Source organism: Urocitellus parryii, chromosome 6 (assembly GCF_045843805.1).
Source record: "Urocitellus parryii isolate mUroPar1 chromosome 6, mUroPar1.hap1, whole genome shotgun sequence".
Classification (NCBI taxonomy): Eukaryota; Metazoa; Chordata; class Mammalia; order Rodentia; family Sciuridae; genus Urocitellus; species Urocitellus parryii.
Window position 1 is genome coordinate 9107410 of NC_135536.1, and position 22748 is coordinate 9130157.

The 22748-nt window shown below is 32.9% G+C and overlaps 1 protein-coding gene across 5 annotated transcripts in view; it reads right to left on the reverse strand.

Moving 5' to 3' along the window:
* Window positions 1–22748, reverse strand: part of Papola (poly(A) polymerase alpha) — a 63472-nt gene that overhangs the window by 19658 nt on the left and 21066 nt on the right. For all 5 annotated transcript variants that reach the window (XR_013343753.1, XM_026399440.2, XM_077800040.1 and 2 more), the window contains exons 4-16: window positions 22277–22358; window positions 20093–20202; window positions 19534–19587; window positions 16851–16962; window positions 16102–16191; window positions 15873–16011; window positions 14275–14347; window positions 12836–12956; window positions 11848–11932; window positions 6409–6462; window positions 5788–5907; window positions 4443–4552; window positions 440–561 (exon numbers count right to left, since the gene is read on the reverse strand). Coding sequence is in view for 4 of the 5 variants with exons in the window: in XM_026399440.2 (XP_026255225.2) it covers window positions 440–561; window positions 4443–4552; window positions 5788–5907; window positions 6409–6462; window positions 11848–11932; window positions 12836–12956; window positions 14275–14347; window positions 15873–16011; window positions 16102–16191; window positions 16851–16962; window positions 19534–19587; window positions 20093–20202; window positions 22277–22358 (1272 nt within the window). In the remaining variant the exon portion in view is untranslated. The remainder of the gene's footprint in view (window positions 1–439; window positions 562–4442; window positions 4553–5787; window positions 5908–6408; window positions 6463–11847; window positions 11933–12835; window positions 12957–14274; window positions 14348–15872; window positions 16012–16101; window positions 16192–16850; window positions 16963–19533; window positions 19588–20092; window positions 20203–22276; window positions 22359–22748) is intronic.

Genomic DNA, 22748 nt, shown 5'->3' on the forward strand with positions numbered 1-22748 from the left:
ACATAATTTCTTGCCTCCCATTAAATAAATAGATTGAGCAAGTGCTGCGGGAAAAAAATACAATTTCTTAGTCCACATAACTTGACTAATTTAACATGGTTCACTTTAAAAGAAAAGGAATTGAGACACTAATGTAGGACTTTAAATGGATAAGAATAAAAGACTTTATAAAAGAAGATAATCTGGATGTATAATAATAAGAATATGCAGCATTACCACTTATCTCTCTGAAGTCTGAGGCAAGTATGTCCAAGAAAACTGATTTGAGTAAGATTTCACATGAATGGAGTTGCTCCACATTAACAGACTTTTTTTTTTTTAATGCTGTCACCTATTTCAAATATGATCTATTAACTAAATCTAAATTCTGAAATACTTGCAGGCTGGATGCACAAAACATTATGTTAGTAATGCTGTTGTAAGTACTTTCTAAATTTACCTTTTTCTTTTTCTGAAGCACATGATTAGGTAGTAGTTGATGGAGTTGCTTTCTTTTTACATGCATTGCAGCAATTTTCATATCCACCTCAAACATCTTGCTGTTTATTGCTTGCCTATAAACTATACAATTAGAAATTGTTACAAGAAACAGAAACATTTTTTAAAAGTCAGATTAAACTCACTCAGGGGAAAGTATTCTAAGTAGGAAATTTTTTTTTCCATCAATACTGCATATGTATAAAATTATCAGATCAAGACCTGTCCGTAATCTGACAAAATTCATTGTCCGAGAAAATTTTTTTCTGTAAGGTAAAGACCTGTCCCTAATCTGACAAAATTCATTGTCCGGGAAATTTTTTCTGTAAGGTACACATAATGAATAAAAGCACTAAGAATATTAAATCTTCCAGCATAGTAACTCTTTTAAGAAAACACCAGAATTGAAGAAAAAGAATTTCTTAAACCCATACCCTTTTGCTACTAGTATAATTAAAATTTTTACCCTGAGTATGTAATACATGCAACAAAATAAAAGTCAAACTTATTAAACTATTTTCTTTGTTAAATGGTTCCAAGGTAAGATACTTTACAAGAATCTGCAAGATAAAATTTTAAGTAATGACATGTTTTTTATTATAAAAATAAATCAAATAACAGGTCACAGATATAAAAAGAAAATGCTACAAAGAAATAAATCCAAATTATTTAGGTCCCAGGGCCACAAAATAATCAAAATATTTAGTAAGTCATATGACAAATACTGATTAAGCATCTATACTGAGTCCTCACTCACAATGTTGCACACTGGAGATAACAGTAAAGAAAGGAGACCAAAAGAGAATCAGAGTCAACATGCTACAGGTGTAAGGAAAAAACAGGAAATATGTAAGATATTTTGTGCCTGATGGAGGTAAGTACTATGTAGAAAAACTGAACAAGGAACAGTACAGGATGCTGAGCCTGGAAACTTAGTAACACTGACTGAAGATTAAGAGTACCTAGTAGAATGGCATTTCAGGGAAAGCAAACATCACAAACCACATTCCCTGAGCAGGAGAACATGCATAGAATGTTCAAGGAATAACAAAAAAGACAAAAGGAAAAGAGGAGAAGTGGAACTCCATAATCCCTCCTCTGGAAATAACTCCCAACACAGAAGGCTTTCTTTCTAAGGACTGACATCAAAACTCATCTAGAACCAAACTCTAATCTTAACTCTTTATAGCTATTTGGCCTTTATTTTTGCTAATGTGAATAACAATGGTTCCCTGCAAAATGTTGTGATTAGCAAGTGCTCCAGGCTGCTGGGATCTTATGCAATGATTTTATTACTTTTGTAGACCCAGACAAACGGACAAAGGATTATGAACTTATAATAGGAGATGAGGTCAAAAAAGAGGAATAATGAGAAGATCGCATAATTTACGAACATCAGTTTAGGACTTAAGACTTTAATTCTGCATGACATTGGTGGCCAGGCAACACATGATTCTGTCTTAAAAATACCATTTGGGTGCTAAATGAAAATAGTAAGGTGGGCAAGGCAGAACAAAAAAGCTGAGGCAAGGGTAGTAATCCAACAGAGCAATAGCTGCAGCTTGAACTAGCAGTAAGTACTAGAAAAAGCAGTAAGTAGCAGGATTCTTCATGTATTTTGAAAGAATCATCAAAAAACTAAGTAGAGGAAAAAGTGGCATCAGATGTCTCCAATGTCTTGAAAAAAAAAAGCTGGGAGGAATTAAGGATGAAAATCTGTTGTGAACATGTTAATTTGTTATTAAAAAAAAACATTACATTAAAAATTTTCAATAACAGAAGTAAGTATTCCCTTTTATAAACACCCAAAAGATCCTTGAAACCTAGTTGATTCATGAAAATCTTTAATAAACAGCTTAATTTGGATGCAATGTACAAAATAAATTTACTAATTCAAGCATGTGTGCATACCTTGTTTTTTCGCAAACAGACTAGGTGGGCATCAAAACTTTTACTTCAGAAAAAAATACATCTGTGGCAGGAGGAGGAATAATGTCCTACAAATGACATCTTAAAACCATCTAGGGAGGTTTTCATTTTGTCACAGTGATTAACTTATATCCTTTAATGTAGACTGTTCCACCCAGAGAACGGTAACATGGTATATCACCATTTCTAAAGATGGAAATTTACTAATTATTTGAATCAAGAAAGTGATTCAGTTCTACTTTAAAAAAAAAAAAAACGTTTCTTAACACATAACTGCTTACAGCACAACCACTATGTATATCAGAAATTAGTCACTGGGCTAATAAGCATATAGCCCAGTGGCAGAGTGCATGATTAGCATGCATAAGGCCCTGGGTTCAACCCCAGCACAAAAAAACAAAACCAAAAAACATGGAAATTTTTGCATTATTTCCAACTTTTATTTCTATCATGTTACAAATTTCAACACTGCTGAATATCAATCAGAATAACCACAAACAACACCCATGTCAGTCAGAATTCCCAGATACAGCACTGCCAGTGATTCTACATGAAGTATAATCATTTGACTTTTCTAAAATATGTCTTCTAGTGTCACTGTATTTGAGCATTTACATACTGAAATGCACACAACAGTCAACCTTTATCCACAAGCAGGTATGTTAAAAAAAAAAAACAACCAGTGGATGGCTGAAACCATATGTACCGAACCCCATATATACTTTGTTTTCCCACACATACATAATTAAGCCCAATAAGAGGTTAACAAAAAGAACCAATTAAAAAAAAAAAACAATTATAACAACGTATTGTAATAAAAGTTATACAAATGTGGTCTACCAAAGTATTTTAATTTACCAATTTACCGTACTTGCCTTTTTCTTCTCATGAGGAATAAGAGGTCAAACATGAATGAATCAATCTTGTGATGTAGCACTAGGCTACCATGTAAAGGTTACTTGAATACAAATACTTCAATATGGCAACTGATAACCTAAGTGGCTACTAAGTTGACTAACAGATGGTTAGTGTACACAACATGGATATGCTAGACAAAGAGATAATTTGCCACTTAAGCAGAAAAACGTAGGAGGGCACAAGATGTCATGCTTCTCAGCAATATGTAATCTAAAACTTGTCAACTGTTCATTTCTGGAATTTCCCATTTAATATTTATGAATCACAGCGGACCTACAGTAACAAAAGTGAAACCACAGATGAAAGGAACATAGTACAGTAGTCCCTTTATTTCTCTTTTACATTGGAATCAGTGTATGATACTAACGTTTTAGCAAACTGCCACCAATCTCTTTTCTTCTTTAGTTAAGTAGGCAAAAAAAAAAAATTAATATTAAACCTAAATGTTCACAAGAGGAAACTCAAGAGTGGAGAAATGAAAATGCCACTTACTAATTTAAAACAAAGGTGGAGAGATACTTTAAAGAGAAAAGAAATAGTCCTTAGGGAAGATGTACAGTTGTCCCTGTGCACATGCAACATTCCCCTAAAAAAAAAGTTACACATCTACATAATGGTCACACATCCATCGTTTTGTCTTAAGTTAAATAAAACTACCCTTTATCTCAGGATACAAGTCAAACTGAAATGTACACATAATCACTCTATTCCCTGCCTATGAATTAATACTTCAGTCTACATTTAACACGTGAGAAAAATGTCTTCAGATTACTAGAAGTTCAGCTGCATCAATTTCTAAGGTTCAAGATGATTAAAGTAGTCAGATATAGTCAGTTTTGTAGACAAAACTAATATTCAGGTGGTTTCTAATTCCATACAGAATTGTGGAGAAATCAAATTTTAAGTAATTCCATTTAACTTTAAGGTCTGTCACAAGAAAAAAAAAATCAATTATATATTAGACAGTAATGAAAGTAATCCAAAGCCATTAAGATCATTATGATCACTGTGACATTCTCAGGTCATTTCAAGTTATTGGCAATATCACTAATTATCATGTACATCAATAAATTTAAAATGCAAGCAACCTGAATGCTTGATTATCCAAGTAGACATACCTGTATCGGTGAAAGACTGAATGTCATAGGTAAGATCAACACTGAGATTTTCAGAGTTTTCTGTTTTTTTAAACACTAACCCAATCACCCACATTGTGCGAAATTCTTCCCTGAAAAAAAGAACATTACCACTCTTTATCAGTATTCATGAAAATGTATTTATCACTTGGTTAACATCATGGAGAACACGAGGAAAATTTTATAACACAAACGTATGAGCAAACTAAGGTGTACATTCAGAGTTCTATCCCAAACATGTCTTCTATGTTCTTTTAACTATGTAAACAATCAACTCCCAGGACAAATATACTCTCTGCATATGCACTCTACCACTGAGCTTTTTAATTTTGTAACAGGGTCTTGCTAAGTTTCCCATGCTGACCTGTGACTTGCATTCCTCCTGCCTCAGCCTCCAGAATAGCTGGAATTACAACCTGCACCACTTTGCCTGACCTGTATGATGTTCTTGATAATGATGACCAAAGGCACTAGACTCAAAAGAAATACTATGGTCTAATTAATGAGGAAGAAATAATACTGCCTTTTAGAAAAGTATGCACAAAGATTTTCTGAATAGGAAAATTTAACATATATATTTATTAAACTTTAAAATTCACATAAAAAGGCCATAATCTGACTACAGCATAATTAGTGAAAAAGTAGTTGACTCCGCTTCTTTTAAACAATGAACCAATGGTTTATCTGCTGAATGAAACATGCAATCTTTAAATAATTAAGACTGCAGTAACCAAAAATGTGTAAAATGTTCAAAGAACTTCTTTACATGATTTCAAAAGGGAAAATAATCTATTCAATCCATCAGAATAGTTATCCTATGCATAAGGCCCTGGGTTTACAGAATAATTATCCTATATTAACAATCTCAACTAATTCTTTCACCTATACTTTCCCCCCCCCCTTCTTCTTGGTAGTAGGAATTTTTGTACCCAAGTGCACTCAACCACTGAACCAAATCCCAAGCCCCCTTTTTTTTTTAATTTTGAGATAGGGTCTTGCTAATTTGCTTAGAGCCTTGCTGAGGTTGGCTTGCAATACTCCTACCTAAGCCTCCCATGAATCCTACTTCTTAAAAGTGATTTATTTTTTTAAGGTATCATTAATACTCCCATAATCCTCTAATTTTTAAAAAATAGTTATAATCTCATAATAACAGCAAGAATCAAACCAACAACTGACCTACTCAAGAACCTTAAATGAAAATGTGAGCCCGATTTTATTTATATGTCTTCCAATGATCCAGAATCCATCAGAAATCAGATACTTGTAAGGTCAAACTTCTATGAATAAAAGAGGAAAAGAGTACTTTTATATTAAGAGTGCTTACTTGTCAGGATTTTCTTTGGGTGCTGGAAATGACTGGGGATTCACATGAGCCAGTGTAATAAATTCATTCTTCTCCAAACTTCCAACCAAGATTCGAATTTTTGATTCCACCAAGCCCACCCTGAACAAATGTCACTTAGTATTAATGAAAGTTTTGGTTGACTTTATTTAAAATAGCAAATGCACAAATCAAATGCTTGTGTAAAACAGAAACATGAAGATCACATAACTTAAAATCCATACAAAGGCAATTCAACTGAATGAATTATCCACCCACACTCAAAGGCAAAAACCCTGAGCTCTTCCCAAAAATGCTGAACTGAGGAAGAAAGAGAACTATAGCACAGTTTACCCACATCAGGAAGGTTACAAAAGATATTCCAACAAATAATTAAAGAAAAACCAGAAAGCTTAAAATATAAAATAAAACCTTTAATAAATCAACAGTTAAAAAATGTAAATCTTTATAAAATAACTAATTTGCATATGGATTCTCTAATTCTTACACTTCCATCAGAAGTAGTAAAGCTCCATGTGCGAACAACTCAAACAAACTTGATGTGTTCTGGGGCTGATTCATTTTGAAGTTTATTTTTCTGTCAAGTCTAATCTTATTACTCACCATTCTAGGCGTTGTTTTTCCGTTGGTGCACTTGCTAGAAGTACAATATAATGCCTTTGAAGATAAAGACAACATGCTTTTTATTTTATTTACATATTTTGTTTTGGACATTAAAACGATAATGTAGTAAGTTTCATTACATTTATAGATCAACATCAATTTACAAAGGGGGGGCCTGCAATCTCAATATGCAAATAAAATTACAGAAGCTAACTCTACACATTTCTAAGTACAAATGAATTTAATTTTTCTGAAAAACAATAGTGATTTTTAGGAATGACGACAAAAAGAGCAGCTGAATTCAAGGAAGCTGAATAAACATTAAATGATAGTTTTTCACAATGATTCCAGTGAAGCGTTCAATCTATAAAAGAGCTGCTCACTGAAATATACTACTAAAAGAAAATGTTTTAGGACAAACAAGCAGAGTGGCTTTGGCAACAAAAATAATCACTAAATACCCATAATACAATAGTAACTTCAAATAACAATATATCAGGCTTCTTAATTAGAGTAAATGGTAGTTAATATTAAACAGAATGCATAATTTAAATCAGACTCCAAGACTTTAATAAAAACTTCTGTGACAATAAAAAAAAAAGACATCATTATCCTGAGAGCAACAAAAAGAAAGCTGATTTCTATCCAGAATTCAATCCCACTCAAAATAGAAAAAATATTTTATTTCAGAAAATACCATCACTAACAAAGTCTTCTTTTTTAATCTTTTCAAAACTATTTGTCTCTAAAGTATTCATTTTCCTCCAACCAAAGAAGTTCAGTCAAACAAGCCCTTCCCCAATACTTATTTAGTAAGCACTAGAAGATAAATTTCACAGCTAATATAAATACTGGTTATAAAAATAAAAGTGTAAACAAAAATTTCATTTCAGTCTCCAAAAAAATCTAAAATCTTTTTGATGTGTTCACTCACATTTTGTGTTGTGACTCCCGCCCCACCCCCCAAAAAAACACTATCAACAAATTTCAAATAAAATGTCCACTTTCTGGACATTTTAGCAAAGGTTAAAGAAAGCCTAACAAATTTAAGCATTATTTAAACCGTACTACCATAAAACAGCCCAATAAGTTATTTTATTAGTTATGCTCACAATATATTTGAAAAACACTGTAAACCTAGACTGTTCTAAAACTTGCATATATCATCTATAAAGTGGGGTAACAATACTTATCTTAGTGGCAGAAATATTTTTAATTTCAAGTAAATTAATTTGAAGTAAACTTAAAAGTAACAGGTAGGGGCTGGGGCAGAGGGCTTGCCTAGTATATGTGAGGCACTGGGTTCGATCCTTAGCAACACATAAAAATAAACAAAGGCATTCTGTCAAAAAAAAAAGTAGCAGGTAATTCAAAAGTGAGGTGTGCATATGTAAACACATAAAAATAGGTCTGTGATATAAGTATATGAAAATGTGAATGCAACTATATACAAATATAGTCCAAATACATAAACTTAATACTTCCTTTCCCATTTGTTTAGTATTATTTGGGAACAAGCCGAATACATAGACCAAATTTTAAAAAGTCACATAAAAACACTAAAATCTGGGGGCTGGAATTGTGGCTCAGTGGTAGAGCACTTGCCTAACATGTGTGAGGAACTGGGGTTTGATCCACAGCACCACATAAAAATATTAAATAATCAAAATTAAAAGTATTATGTCCATCTATAACTAAAAAATCCACATATACATGTAAATATATATGAAAGTAAAGTTTACCAAAAAGCTCCCTAGCAAAAATTTAAAATAATAACTAAAATCTGTGGATTTTATGTAGAGAATACTCACACTCACACAAAATCCTAACAACCTCAGATGACCTGATTTCTAGATTATCTAGGTTTCCATTAAAGATTCAGCTAAGCTGTGCACAAGGTACAAACCTTCCCCAGCAACTCAGGAGGTAGGAAGATACAAAGTTTGAGGCCAGTCTGGGCAACTTAGCAAGGTCCTGAAAAACTTTAGCAAAACCCTATCTCAAAATAAAAAATAAAAAGGGCCAAGGATGTACCTCACTGGGTTCAATCCCCAGTTACCTCCTTTCTCCCCCACAAAAGAAGAAAAAGAAGAGTGAACTGATTAAAAAAAAAAAAAATACGGGGGTAGAAGATAGATGAAGAAAGAGTTCCTTTGCCCAAGTGTAGCAACTCTGAACAGCAGACAACAAAGCATCAAAATCAGGTTTAACTTAGCTGGCTTCACCCAGCAGAGGGCCAAATCACCTAGTTTGTAAATGATATAGTACCATGTTCTCTATTTACTAAGATATAATAGATAATCCATTTGAACATAATTTTGTTGGCAATCCAATTGATCTTGATACTTCCTACCTCCTGAGTTTTATAGATTATGACTTCAATTTTAATTCTTATTGAAATAGGGGAGTCTTTTCATCTCTGTACAATGTAAAGGTAAAAGATTAACTCAAGTATTAATGATGAAGTTAAATGTCCTTTACTCAAATTTATGCAAAATTTGAATTGGTGTGAAATGTAATAATTAATAAAAATAATTTGCAATTATTTTACATCAGTCATTAGAAAAACACTCACCCAAGCAATAAACAAAATCCCAAATTCATTCTTTAAACCTACATAAAAATCTTAAAAACCAAAGTTTTCGATGGAAAACAAACAAAAGCAATTCTAATCTAGAATATTTTTTGATCCTGTTTCACAATCACCATGTATCAACAATCTCAAATGCCTTCGTGACACACTTTAAAGTCAACAGCCATTACCTTTTCCCAAAATTTAGAGACATGGCTTCTAATAAAAATTTAACTATGAAAATGTATCCTGAATGTACTTAAATCTATGTGGAAAGGCCTAAGAACACTTAAATATAGTTGTTATACCACCTAACAGTTATTTACAAAAAGCATTTTGGATGGTTCCCTTGCTATTTCATCTCAATACTTAAAACAGATGACAGTTCAGATATGAACACTGATGAAAATCTTAGTCAAAAATCCTTCAACAATTTTATCTTTAGGTATTCAGAATCAAAAGTTGTATTTCATTATCCTAAATTTTTTAAACAAATGTTAAAATCTAAATAATTTTGTACATACAACTTCATTAAAACTTACTCTGGCTTTCCTAATTGGTTTCCTTCCTTGAATCCCAGCGAAACAATACACATAAGTATTCACATTTTCTTTACTGCTAGCTTACTTAATAGCTATGTTTAATATTAAAGAGGAAATACAGAAAATATTTTCTTAGAACTCTTTACAGAAAATTACTCCTTTCTCTCAAGGTAGGTATTATTTTCTTTTAGAAGATTAGCCATTTTTTTTTCCTTTGTGGTGCTGGGGATTGAACCCAGGGCATTGTCCATGCCAGGCAAGTACTCTACCAACTGAGCTACATCTCCAGCCCTAGATTGCTTTTTAAGACAAACAAAATTCCCTCTACAGTTTTTCCCTCTCATGAAGGGAAGATATATATAGAACTCTACACCTATCAAATAACAGTATCTTCAGGATATGCTTCAAATAATACTTAACCAACTTTCAATCATGGAGAAAATAAGGATTTCAAATTCAGTCATACAGCTAATCATCAAGGCATTTCATATAAAGATGATTTAAATTCAATCAATGAATACCTCCAAAAGCCTAAGGATAATCATCACTGTACCTTGAAGAGGACATTTTTGGAAAAGACAAAAATATACATGGAATTTGGCAAAGATAAAATTAACTCAATGAACTATTTTTAATAATTAATTTTCCCAGGATATTCAGGTGAAACAAATTTTTCTGAAATAAACTTTCTGGTATTTCATCATACCTATTTAAGTCTTTGTAAATATCCTACAAAGGATTTGACTGCTTCAAGATTTTTTTTTGGGGGGGGGGGACACTAGGATGGAACCCAGAGGGACTTTACCACTGAGCATTATCATAGCAATTTTTATTCTTTGAGACAGGGTCTCATTAAGTTGCTTAGGGCCTAAGTTGCCTGGCCTCGAACTTAGGATCGACCTGCCTCAGTCCCATTAAGTCAGCAGGAATACAGGCATGCACCACTGCAATAATAATCTTTTTATCAAAAACTTTATAGGTACTATTGGGCACATAATAAAGATTAAAAAAATTTAAAGAAATACTAAGAAAGCTTTTAAAAAAGCACCAAAGTTCTAGTAATGTCAATTTATTCAAATGAAATAACAATGGAAAGGGTTGTTCAATTTTGATGTTAATCTTTCTTCAAATGAAAGAAACAGCTTAAGTAGATATTTTGAAGAACTCCATCCCATCTACCTCTTATTCACATAAGTAAGTTAGATAGGAAAAGAATTCATGCTTGGTTCTCAGCAATTAAGAGATGCTGATATTATCATGATTTTCTTATACAATTGTCTCATATTGTAGTTTTAAAAACTATCAGTACATACATTTATTTCATGTTCAAAGGTGGCTTCCTCAACATTAGTTAAAATACAAAACAAAAATTATCTGCCAAATGGAAAGCACAATATATGGTGTGTAATAAAATAAGATTATTAAATAGTAAACTATTTAAATTTTTACTAACAACATAGTGCTCGCAGAATGTAATAATTAAGCTGGTTCCATTACTGCTTTTTCATTCAAAAGATACAGAAAACACAGAGACATCATGAAGGTCATCATTCTTCTTTTTAATTGGGGAAATAGCAACAAGTAATCTTGTTTAGATTATTACAAAACACAATCCAACATGATCAGGAAAGTTTCAAGCATTCAAAAAAAAATTAAGGGGACTCTGGCAAATTTTCAGCCCAGAGCAAATAAAAGTGTAAGTCCGTGTAGTTTGTTTGTTTTAAAAAATGTTTATAAAACACAGTTTTCACCAACACAATTTAACGAAGCTTTTAACCTAAGGTATTGAACCATTATATTCAAATCAGTACTAAAAATTGTTAAACCCATTTAGATCCCAAGAAAACTAATTGTATAAAGACTTGAAAGTGGCTATTAACTGGGAGGGAACTGTTAGGATATTACTAATGTGCTCTAACTACTGAAAGCACTAAAATGGCTACATATTGGCATTTTATTAGCTAAGTCTGTGTTCTAAAGAATTTTAGTGATAAATAAGTTTCCAGAATTACATAAAAATACTTCATTTTCTAATAGATAAGTTCAATTACAGATGTTAAGAGTTCCCCAATTTGCCAAAGTATATGGATTTCCTATTTGGGTCAGGTTTAATATAGGATGACCAAACTCTTGCTGCGGCAAAACTTTAGGGGCCACACATTACACTGAAAAACAGATAATAAGCAGTTTACTAAAAAATGGTATGTCCTAAGTGAGAGGAAGGAAAATCCAAAACTACATTAGTCTATGAGGAAAAGGTATCATATATGCTGCCATTAAACCATTACTTAAAAGAACATGTTCAACATGCCTTAAAATACATACTTGTACTTTTGAAAGAAGTTTGGAGCTTCAAAAAGTTTGGACCACTCTGCCTTACTCAGCAAAATTTCATCTGTGATAGCAAGACCTAAATTAAAAACATATTAAAATGTTTGCATGCTTCAGTCTAACAATCTAGAATTTTATATAATCTTAAACATAACCACATGCATTCATAATTGTAAAACTGAAAATTTAAAAAGATTTAGTTTATAGCTCATAAGCATATTCTTACATATATACAGATTTTTCAAAAAAGTTGACATGTTTTCTGAGAGCCAGGTTTCAAGTAAAGCACCATTATTCTAAGATGGCATGTTCATTATGACTTTCACAAAACTAAAGCACTGAGTTATGTGAGAAGAAAAGTTGTCCATATAATTTGTTCCTTACATATCTAAAAATCAAGTTAGCTGTTCCCTCTAAAGGAATAAAAGCATCTTCCCTTGAAGGAAAGAATTTTGAACTTCTAAAGGTAAAGCTGATACTCACAGATTTTTCACTACTTCCTCAACTGCTTCCAGTCAACCAAACAATCCCATTTTAGCTACTTCTCTCAAAGGCCAGTGTGTAGTACTTTAAATTTACAGTAAAATTAGGGTTCAAAAAGGTTAAGTTCCCCTAAAATGAGCAGTTTGGTCCCAATCCTGCTGAAAGCTATTTGCCAAGAGTAAGCAGCTTCCTAAGCATCCCTCAAGTCTCACTGGACAAGCAATTTATCATTCATAATTTCACAAGGCAACAAAGTCAGCTTATAAAGGGGCAGCAAAAGATTTGGTTTTAGGTGTTACTTAATCTTCCAACATAATAAAAAATACATTACCTAAATTTAAATTTGTTAGTCATTCTGATATACACGGTAAACAAATATGAACACCAAAATCCACTTCAGTGAATGATTTCTTCAATTAAATTTTATAGCGAACTACTGGTTCTACAATGATACGTAAATCCTTCACGTATAAAGGAGAGCATAAGGATAAACACTTACCTTGTTTAAACTCCTCAACCATGACCATCCGTGTTGAAACGGACACATTGTACGTGGAGTTCTGCTGTGGGTATGCTGGTGTAATTATAGGCATAAGATGGTACCTATCACTGGGGTTTACCTACATATAATAACAGCCAATCAGTTTCTTCAAGTACATATGCAACAGATACTTGGACTTTTTACCCCTTGTTAAACTGAACCAATGATTAAATTTTATTTCATTCACAGCTGGAGTTGAGAAAGAAAAACCATGAAAGGAGACACTGTTTTTAAGGAATTCCTTACAGAATAAGGGATTTGGTCTAAACTAATGGTTTGTTTCAATCATATGGGCATGACTATTTGGGCAAACATATTAGAAATTATGTGCCTGCTTAAGCAAAGAAAGTTCTAACTGGGAATATATTGATATTTAGTTTTTCTTTATTCAACAATAGAAATGGGGATGTGCACGCAATTACACTTTCATGAAATGTCATACTCTAAGTTATTCTGTATAAACCTAATTTTCAACAAGACGGAAACTTAAATTTTGAATATACCCTTAATTTATAAGGAGTTTAAGGCTTCCTAACACATAGTGAAACTACAATGTCCTTGTTGATATCATTTTAAGATATGGGAATAATTTAATAACTGCTAATTTACATAATGGTAAGTGACATATTTCCACAAAGGAAACTGTAAATTCCTATCCTCCAAAATTAAATTTCTCGAGGTTTGGAAATACACAGCTTCATGTAATTCAACAGAACTTATTAAAAACAAAATTTTGGTATAATAGTAAGATAGCAAATTAATTCAAAAAAATAGAATTTCATAAACCTAGAGTCATACTGAAAACCTAAATTTCTTATCAATAAAGTTCATGTTATTAATATTTAAAATGTATAAGCAGTAATGTCATAACTCCCCAAACAAAATGGAAGCTGTCTTCAGCCCAACCATGTTTTTATAATCTGAAATATCTAAAACAATTTTTACATTTACATCATTGTTATTAGAATGATATTGCTTAGAAGTTTTCTACCACATGTAAACATTAAGCAGTTTCCCTACAATAACCCCATTTTAAACAAAATATTTAGATCAAATAAAAAAAAAAAACAGGGATTTTTAGTATCCTTTTATTATTTTTTTTCTTTTTTTAAGCACAAATGCCCACACAACTTTGCTTACAAAGTAGTTCTATATGAATTAAAATGTTAGTGAAATTTGTATTAAAAACTATGTACAATTAAATGTAGTTTACAGGGTACATCATTATGCTTCTCACATCAGAGGACAATTATAGATGAGGTTATCTAGAAGAAAGTGTAATACGGACATGTCCACTCATACGTAAAATGCTGGGAGGTCTCCCTGAAGTTTATGCAGTTGACTTTTACTTGTTATTGCACAGTGTGAATTTGTAGGGGAAAAAATAATACACTAACCCTTGGGTCCCATACAGGCAAATTAAGATTGCATTCTTCAGGCTGTTTCAATAGCACTGGATTTGGCCATTCCCTGTTTAAAAAGATTGTAGCACTTGATAAGACTATTGGATATTATCATCTAAACGTATTTTGTTAAACATACAGCATTTGTGAATGTGATCCTTCTTCATTCATTTTGGTATATACAACCTTTCATTCCTTTCTGTTGATGGTAAAGACTACTTGAAATACTTCTGTAACTATACATTTAAACCATTTGGTAGCTTTTTCAAATTGAAGTCAAATATCTTCTCTCTTAAAAGAACTGATAAAGCACCATGTAAATTAAAAAGCACCCGCAAGATATTTGATGCTTTCACCTAAATCTTGAACAGGATAAAACTTTTTGAAAGACAAAAATCCTGTCTTCATATTAGTTCCATCCAAAGAAAAATGAGAAAAAGTTACTTCCAATTATAGACAATGGGGTATGAATAATTATAACAATTAAGAAATTTTCTCCATCTCATGACTTAAAAGTTGTTACATGAATAAATGTAGTAAAAGTCTGTGGTGTGAACACAGTGTTTCCAGGACGCAATCTTTAGTAAAATTAGCACACAGTCCTTACAGTAGAAACTAAAAAATGGAAAACATCTGCCCCCTTCCTTAATAGCAAGGTTAGCTTCTTGAAAACATTTATATATGTGTAGCCTTAAAAGACATTCTGACATTCTTTAATCTTATCATATCTTATTATATGTAATTAAAATGTGCTATCAAATCCCAAAATAGCAGAATGTGTATTAGAAAGTGTGACTTGATTCTAAATTATAAAGTCTCCAAAAACTCTGACTTTTACAAAATCACTAGAAAACAATAATGTCTTTTGCAATGTTGGATGGATATGAGTTGGCAGAAACTAGGAAGATTTAAATCTGAGGGAAATCTGATTAAAACCCAACAACCCTCATCTTTGGGACCAAAGTAACTATTCTGAAATGGCAATAATCTTAATTTCTTTAAATGAAACCATTGTTGACAAATGTGAACATCTTGAAATGAGGGGGGGGGGACCTCCCCAATATTAATGATCCAGATACTGCTTTTGTCCAAGCACTAATTCATTAATACATGAGCATTAATTTGTTCATTATACATAACGTTATTCTTTACATTTTTTTACACAATTGGCATCTTTAATATTTTGCCAAAAATAAACAGCTCAATGAAAAAAATCAAATATTAATGGTGTATGTATTCAAAAACATTCAAAAAGTGAAAAGTTGTATGTAGAAGTTTTATCCAAATGTTAACATATATGCCAACCTATTAATAAATTGGATTTTAGCAAAAGCTACAGCTACAATTCAGTTTATTTGGAGGGTAGGATTATGCAAATTAAGTACAAATAGAATATGACTTACTATCCTGGCTAGGGAAAAGAAATGGAGTTCTAGTTTGCCATAATATTCATTGTGATATCCAAGGCTATCTAAATGACTATTTCACGAACTAAAATTTGAATCTGAAACCAGCTGCAGAAATGTCATAGAAATAAGACTAAACTTCAGTGTCTACAATCAATTTTATTTTAATATAATCTAAACACATACCATTTAGAAAATACCAAGAAAAATTTATGTACAAGAGTTGATGCTATTGCATTTGGATAAAGCTGGCAAGTTCTTGCTACTAGCATAGCCCAGGAAACACCACCGAGGAAACCTAATATATTGGAATAGATGTTGTGGCCTGTTGATAAGGGAAAAGCAAAAAAAGAAGTTAGTGTTGAACACATGTTTAAATGTTTGTAATAAGCTAGCCAACAAATTCTGAACTCACGTTTGGCCCACAGTTTGATAGCTCTCAGAGTTAACCTGAAGTTGTCAATGTTTGGTACTAGGTGTAAAATTTCATCGGTTACCCTGCAACCTGATTGATAGGAGTAAAAAAACAGAACATATAATCATCAAAGGCTGAATGGTAACACCAATTCTTAATTTTCTGAGACTGATAACAAATTGAGCAGAATCTTTCATTTGGTACAGCCAATAAGCTTAATTCAATAAAAAGACAAAACAGGAAAGCTAAAACAGTTATCTCTTACCACAAGCAATGCTGTAAGCCAAAGAAATTGAACTAATCTTCCTAATCTCAAACTGCAATTTATCATAATTAAATTTTTTTCCCTGTCTAGATACACTGAGAAGAATTCAGTCCACTTAAGTTTCTAACAGTTGTTGTCCAAAAGTCTTATGTATAAATTTCTTAAAAAAGAATTTTTTAAAATTTAACTGATACCATTACAAAAGGATATCAGGATCAAAATTAATTAGGGTCACATAGTAAAACCTAAATTTCTAGCAAAAGTACAAATCTCTATTTCTTAGCTTACAAGAAAATAAATAACAGAATAAGGAACCAATGAGTAAAACTATCAGCCACTTCTCTGTAATCTATTAAGTAAAGCACATTTGTAATCACTATGAATTAACAAAATGGCTATAAATGTTTCATTAAAGGTTTAAAAACAACTAAATACTTGATAAGAACTCCAACTAAGCAAAAGGAGATAAGGCTTTTTGACATACCATTAAGACTTCTTATGCATCTTATATCTAAATTTTTAAGCAGACTGTCATCTCGTAGGTCCAAATCTTCTGGAATAGTCTGCAGTGCTAATCTTGCAAACAAAATATCAATCTAAAATAAAAACAAAACTTAACATTCCATATCTGTCAAACTACTTTTAAAGCATTTCTGTAAAAAATAGTTCTACTTAATGCCAGCAACATCAATTAACAAACCTAACAGTAATACCCACAGAAGTGTTTAATATATTAATTTATGTTACAGGTTTTGGAGGGGTTTGCAACACTGGGGACTGAACTCTGAGGTATTCTACTACTCAGTTAAATCCCCAGTCCTTTTTATTTTGATACACGGTCTAAGTTTCCCATACTGGGAACTTAGATCCTAGTAGCTCAGCCTCATGGGGTGCTACGATTACAAACATGCATGACTATGCCCAGCATATCATACGTATTTTAACTAGATGTTAAATCATAGTAATATGAAATGCAACTTGTACAAATACCTAATTATCATTTAATTATACTTAATAAATCTGAGTTACTAGGCTTGCTAAATGCATATAATGAAGTTATTTAAAATTCTTTATTTGTATGAACTGTTACCACTGATATAAATAGGTGCTAAAAAGAACAAATATCTTTATACTTATCTCAAAAATACCTACCAATAAAGACTGCCTTATATGGAAGAATTCATGTCCATATTACAGTATTATTCTGTTTTCTTCTCATTTTATTTATTTATTTACTTACTTATTTACTTACTAGTATTTGGGATTAATCCCCAGGGAAGCTACATCTTCAGTTCTTTTTAAAAAAATTTTGAGAAAATCTTTGGCTGGCCTGGAACTTGCAATCCTCCTATCTCAGCCTCCCAAGTAACCGAGATTAAAACTACGTGTCACTGTACCCAGTTTCAAATTTTAGTTTTGAGTAAACACATACACACACGCGCGCACGCACACTAGGGATAACCCAGCTTAAAAGACCCAGAGTTAAATCTAATTCTGAAAAGCTTAAGAAATTCAACGGAATTTTTTCTTTGGTTTACTAGAGATTGAACCCAGGGCCCAGCATATCCTATGTTTAAATAAATGTAAGACAGGGCCTGGCTAAATTGCTCAGGATGGTATTGAACTTGTGATTCTAAAACCTTAGGCTTCCAAGATGATGCAATTACAGGCATGTGCCATCTCACCCAATACAGTTTGACTTTTGACTTATTTGTGTGTGTTGCTGGGGATTAAACCCAGGGCCTTGTACATGCAAGACAAACATTCTACCATTGGAGCTTAAAAAAGCCTTTAATTTGACTTTTTTAAAAGATTAAGAGTTGGAATCTTATGCAATTCTAAAAACTACCATTTTTGCAAAACCATTAAGTTATCATTACTCCACTTATAAAATTTTATTATCTTCACCATTAACATTAGAGACTTTCTAGCACCATTTGCACAGTAGAAGTACCATAATAAGTAACTAAACTTGTTTTACCACCTACTGTGTTCCAATTATTTTCACCATATTTGCCAAAAAACAGCAAGAAATGTACACAATCTTGGACAACTTGAGCTCTAAATCCTACCAGAAAATATTTCAACACATACATATCAATTTACTTTTCTCCCCATTTTTTAAATATTTAAAGGAAGTTAAGGCAAAGTATCATTTGCAGATCCACAGTTTTATTGCCTCAATGAAACCAAAACAACATAAAATTTGCATATGAAAAACTACCAAGAAATTGCTTTGTAGTAGCACTTGGTCTTAAATTTGCCCATGTTTCAGCTCCTGGGTTCACTTGGCATTTAAATGAGAATTAGCCAGCATGGTTAGGTGTGCAGGGCTGTCATTCCAAGAGGCATGAGAATGGCAAATTCAAGGCCAGCCTCAGCAATTCAGTGATGCCCTAAGCAATCTAACGTGATCCCTGGAGATATAGCTCAGTTGGTAGAGTGCTATCTCCCATGCACAAAGCCCCAGCACCAGCACCACCCCCACCCCCACCCACCACCCACCAAAAAAAAAAAAAAAAACCAACATGAGACCCTGTCTCAAAAGAGGAGGAGGGGGCGGGGCTGGGTTAAATCCCTGGTACCATAGACAGACAGATACATAATCTAAACATGCGAGTCACGCGTGTGTGTGTGTGTAAGCGTGCGCTAGGGAGTGAACAAGGGTATTTAACCACTGAGCAACATCGCCAGCCCTTTTTATTTTTTGAGACAGGGTCTTACTAGTTTGCTTAGAGCCTCACTAAGTTGCTGAGGTGGGCTTAAAGTCTGCAATCCTCCTGCCCTGGCTTCCCCAAGCTGCTAGGATTACAACTGTGAGCCACTATGGCCAGCTGTCACTTCCATTAAAAAACAAACAAAAAACTTGGCATTAATCTTCAACCAATTCACGTATGAGGCATGGCAGTACACACCTTAATACCAGCTTCTTGGGAGACTGAGGCAAGAGGATCAAAAGTTTCAGGATAGGTTCAGAAACTTAAGTGAAACCCTGTCCAAAATTTAAAAATTAAAAAAGGGTTGGGCATGTAGCTCAGTGGTAGACTGCCTGAGATAATTCCCAGTACTGCAGAAAGTAAAATAATAACCATGTCAACTTTTTAACCTACACTGTCAAGTTCAATAACACCACATAGCAAGAACTGTCCATTTGCATAACACCTTACCTCTATCCCATCAAAACAGAGTTTGATAACTGGTACAAACGCCTCTTCAACAGCCTGTAAGGAAAAAAAAAAAAAAAAAACAAAAAACAAGTTAGTCTCTAAAACTGCACTTTAGTATTTTTAAATAAATGTGAAAATTTACATGAAATTGCAAACGTAACTGTCTTAAACAATTCTTTCAATTTAATTGAAATTGCTTAAACGTAATTTAGCATGACACCTGGCACAAAGTAAGTTCTCAGCAACTAGCTTTAAGACTCTCTAGGCTCCAGGGTTTAAATCCTTGATTTCTGCTATTTCATCAGATGGGTGGTTGTAGTCTGATTATCTAATATTTATTTTGCTTGCCTCTATTTTCTAATGATTAAGATATCTTATACATCTTATATATATATGACTTTAGCATACTGTAAAGAATAAAATGCAAACACATTTTCAGTGCTTCAAATAGCATGGTAAATTGTAACAGCTCAATACATGATGACTCTACCATAAAATTCACTCAAATGACTAAATAAAATTTTATAACTCCTTCCTCTCACCCCAAACATTTACATACTCTTAAATCTTTAACTTCTTCTTGTAATTTCAATTTATCATAGAACGAGGTGAAAAAGTCACTTCGATCAACGTGTCTTGGTGCAACACACAACGCATCAATGTCGGCACCTAAAAAAAAAAATCCCATCAACCACTAATTAGCACTACAAGAAAATTATTTTCCACCTTTTTGAGGCAGTATTTGATGGACAGTAACTGTTTAACATTACACTGGCAAGCTCTTAAAAAAAAAATCACTCCTTATTAAAAATTATCAGTCGAGACTGGGCTTGGGGCTCAGTAGTAGAGCACTTGCCTATCATGTGTGAGGCACTGAGTTCGAATCTCAGCACTACATATAAATAAATGAATAAAATGAAGGTCCATCAACATCTAAAATAATTTTAAAAGAAACATCAGTCACTAGAGAAAAAATGAGTTCTAATTTGTTTGTTTTGTTGTTCCTAAAGCATGCTGTAATATATACAGTGGGCCCAAATAAACCAGGAAACGGAGACAGAACTTTCAGGATAAAGAGAGGGAATTACTGAAATACAAAATCCAATGCCTTGATGTCATGAGTCCAACCATGTTCATTAGTTAAACAGTGACTCTCTAAACACTCTATGATAGGTGTCTACTGGCTCCCACATGAAAAAGGAGGATAACAAATCAATAATCTGAGTCATAAAAGAGAGAGGGCAAGGTAGAAGTAGGTCAACACAGCAATTTTTCTAAAAGATGAGATGTTAAGGCACTCTCTAGAGGCTATTTAGCTCATTCACAAAGGAGGAAAGCGGTATATAGTACACAGGGCACATCAGAAACAAATCTATTGTTACTGTGGAAAATTGGAAAAGAGAATACCACTATACAGAGAACTGGCGGATACTCTTAAAACAGAGGTCCGATATTAATGGGGATATATCCCAGACTGTGTGAGCTCTATTTTATTGGTTCTACCAGTACATAGCTAAGAAAAACTGCTCAAGTTCTTTTGCCTATTTAAGTCTCAGACTACCTATAATACGAAAATAAAAGTACTGTGAGGAATAAATAAGATAATGAATATTAAGCACTTAATTCAGTGCCTGGTAAACAGAATTCAATAAATGTCCTTAGCCATGGTGACATTTTTATTGTGTATTGCACAGAGAAAATAAATAAGAAAATATTCAGTAATTATCAATAGATATGGATACATGCTGGGGTTGTGGCTCAGTAGTAGAACACCTGCCCAGCACACATGAGACACTGAGTTCTAGCTTCACCACCACATAAAAATAAATAAAAGTATTGTGTCCATCTACAACTAGAAAAAAAAGATATAGATACGCCAGGCACAGTAGTGCATGCCTGTAATCCCAGCAACATAAAAGGCTGAGGCAAGAAGACTGCAAGTTCAAGACCAGCCTGAGCAACTTAGCAAGACACTATCTCAAAATAAAAATTTAAAAGGGCTGGGATATAGCTCAGTGAAAAAGCACCCTGGGTTCAATCCCCAGTTTAAAAAAAAAAAAAAAAATCCATGGATACATATCAGTTTGTTTAATGTTTAATGATAAACTATTTGGAGTGTTTTTACTATAGGAAAAAATAATAACAATATTTGGAGTGACATACTATAGAAAAAAATAATAGCAATATTGGTCATACATCTATCTAATAGACAAACAGCACTGGTGCAGTGGTTCACACTGTAATCCCAGCCTCTCAGAAGGCCGAAGCTAAAGGATCACAAGTTCAAAGCCAGCCTCAACTCGTGAGAACCTGCCTCAAAATAAAGAATAAAAAGAACGAGGGATGAAGATCAGTGGGAAAGTACCCTGGTTGAAAGTCAACCTCCGGTACAAAAAATAAAAAAATAAAATTCCTCTGTGGAAAAATAGCCTGTCAGCACTTTCTAATGGAGTACTAGCCATTGGCTCTATGTAGCTATTCAACATATAAAACAGCTAATTTCAACTGGACCTGTATTTTAATTTTACTTAATTTTAGTACTACATTAGAGCAGATATGAAGGTATTATTTTACATTTTTAGTCTTTAGACTCCTTTAAGACCCTTTCTTCCATGAAAACCTAAGCTTACAAGATTCACAAGTAACTGACACAAATTTTAAGAAATAAAATTTCTGTATCATAAATTTTAAGAAATAAAAAATGCATTCTTTAAATAAAAAAACAACTACTATTTTTTTTTACCTTTTGTATGTACTCCTAATCTGTAAGATCCAAACGTAAAAATTTTTCCTCCAACATTTTCAATTACAGATTGTGGAAGATTCTGTTGAAACAAAAAATGGTAATCAATGAAATACAAGGGAAACTATTTTAAATATAATTTTTTAAAAAAGTGTGGTAGTGCATGCCTAAAATCCCTGCTACCCAGGAGGCTTAAGCAGGAAGCTCATTTGAGCCTGGAAGTATAAGGTCAGCTTTGAGTAACAGCGGAGGACTCTGTATCAAAAGCAAAACCAAAAACTCATTAGCAGGGCTGGGGTTGTGGCTCAGTGGTAGGTGCTTGCCTAGCATGCATGAGGCACTGGATTCAATCCTCAGCACTACATAAATATAAAGATATTGTGTCCACCTAAAACTAAAAAATAAATATTAAAAAAAAGATTAAGTGCAAATGTATAGAGTAGTCAAACACACTTTTTTGTAAGTTCTTTTT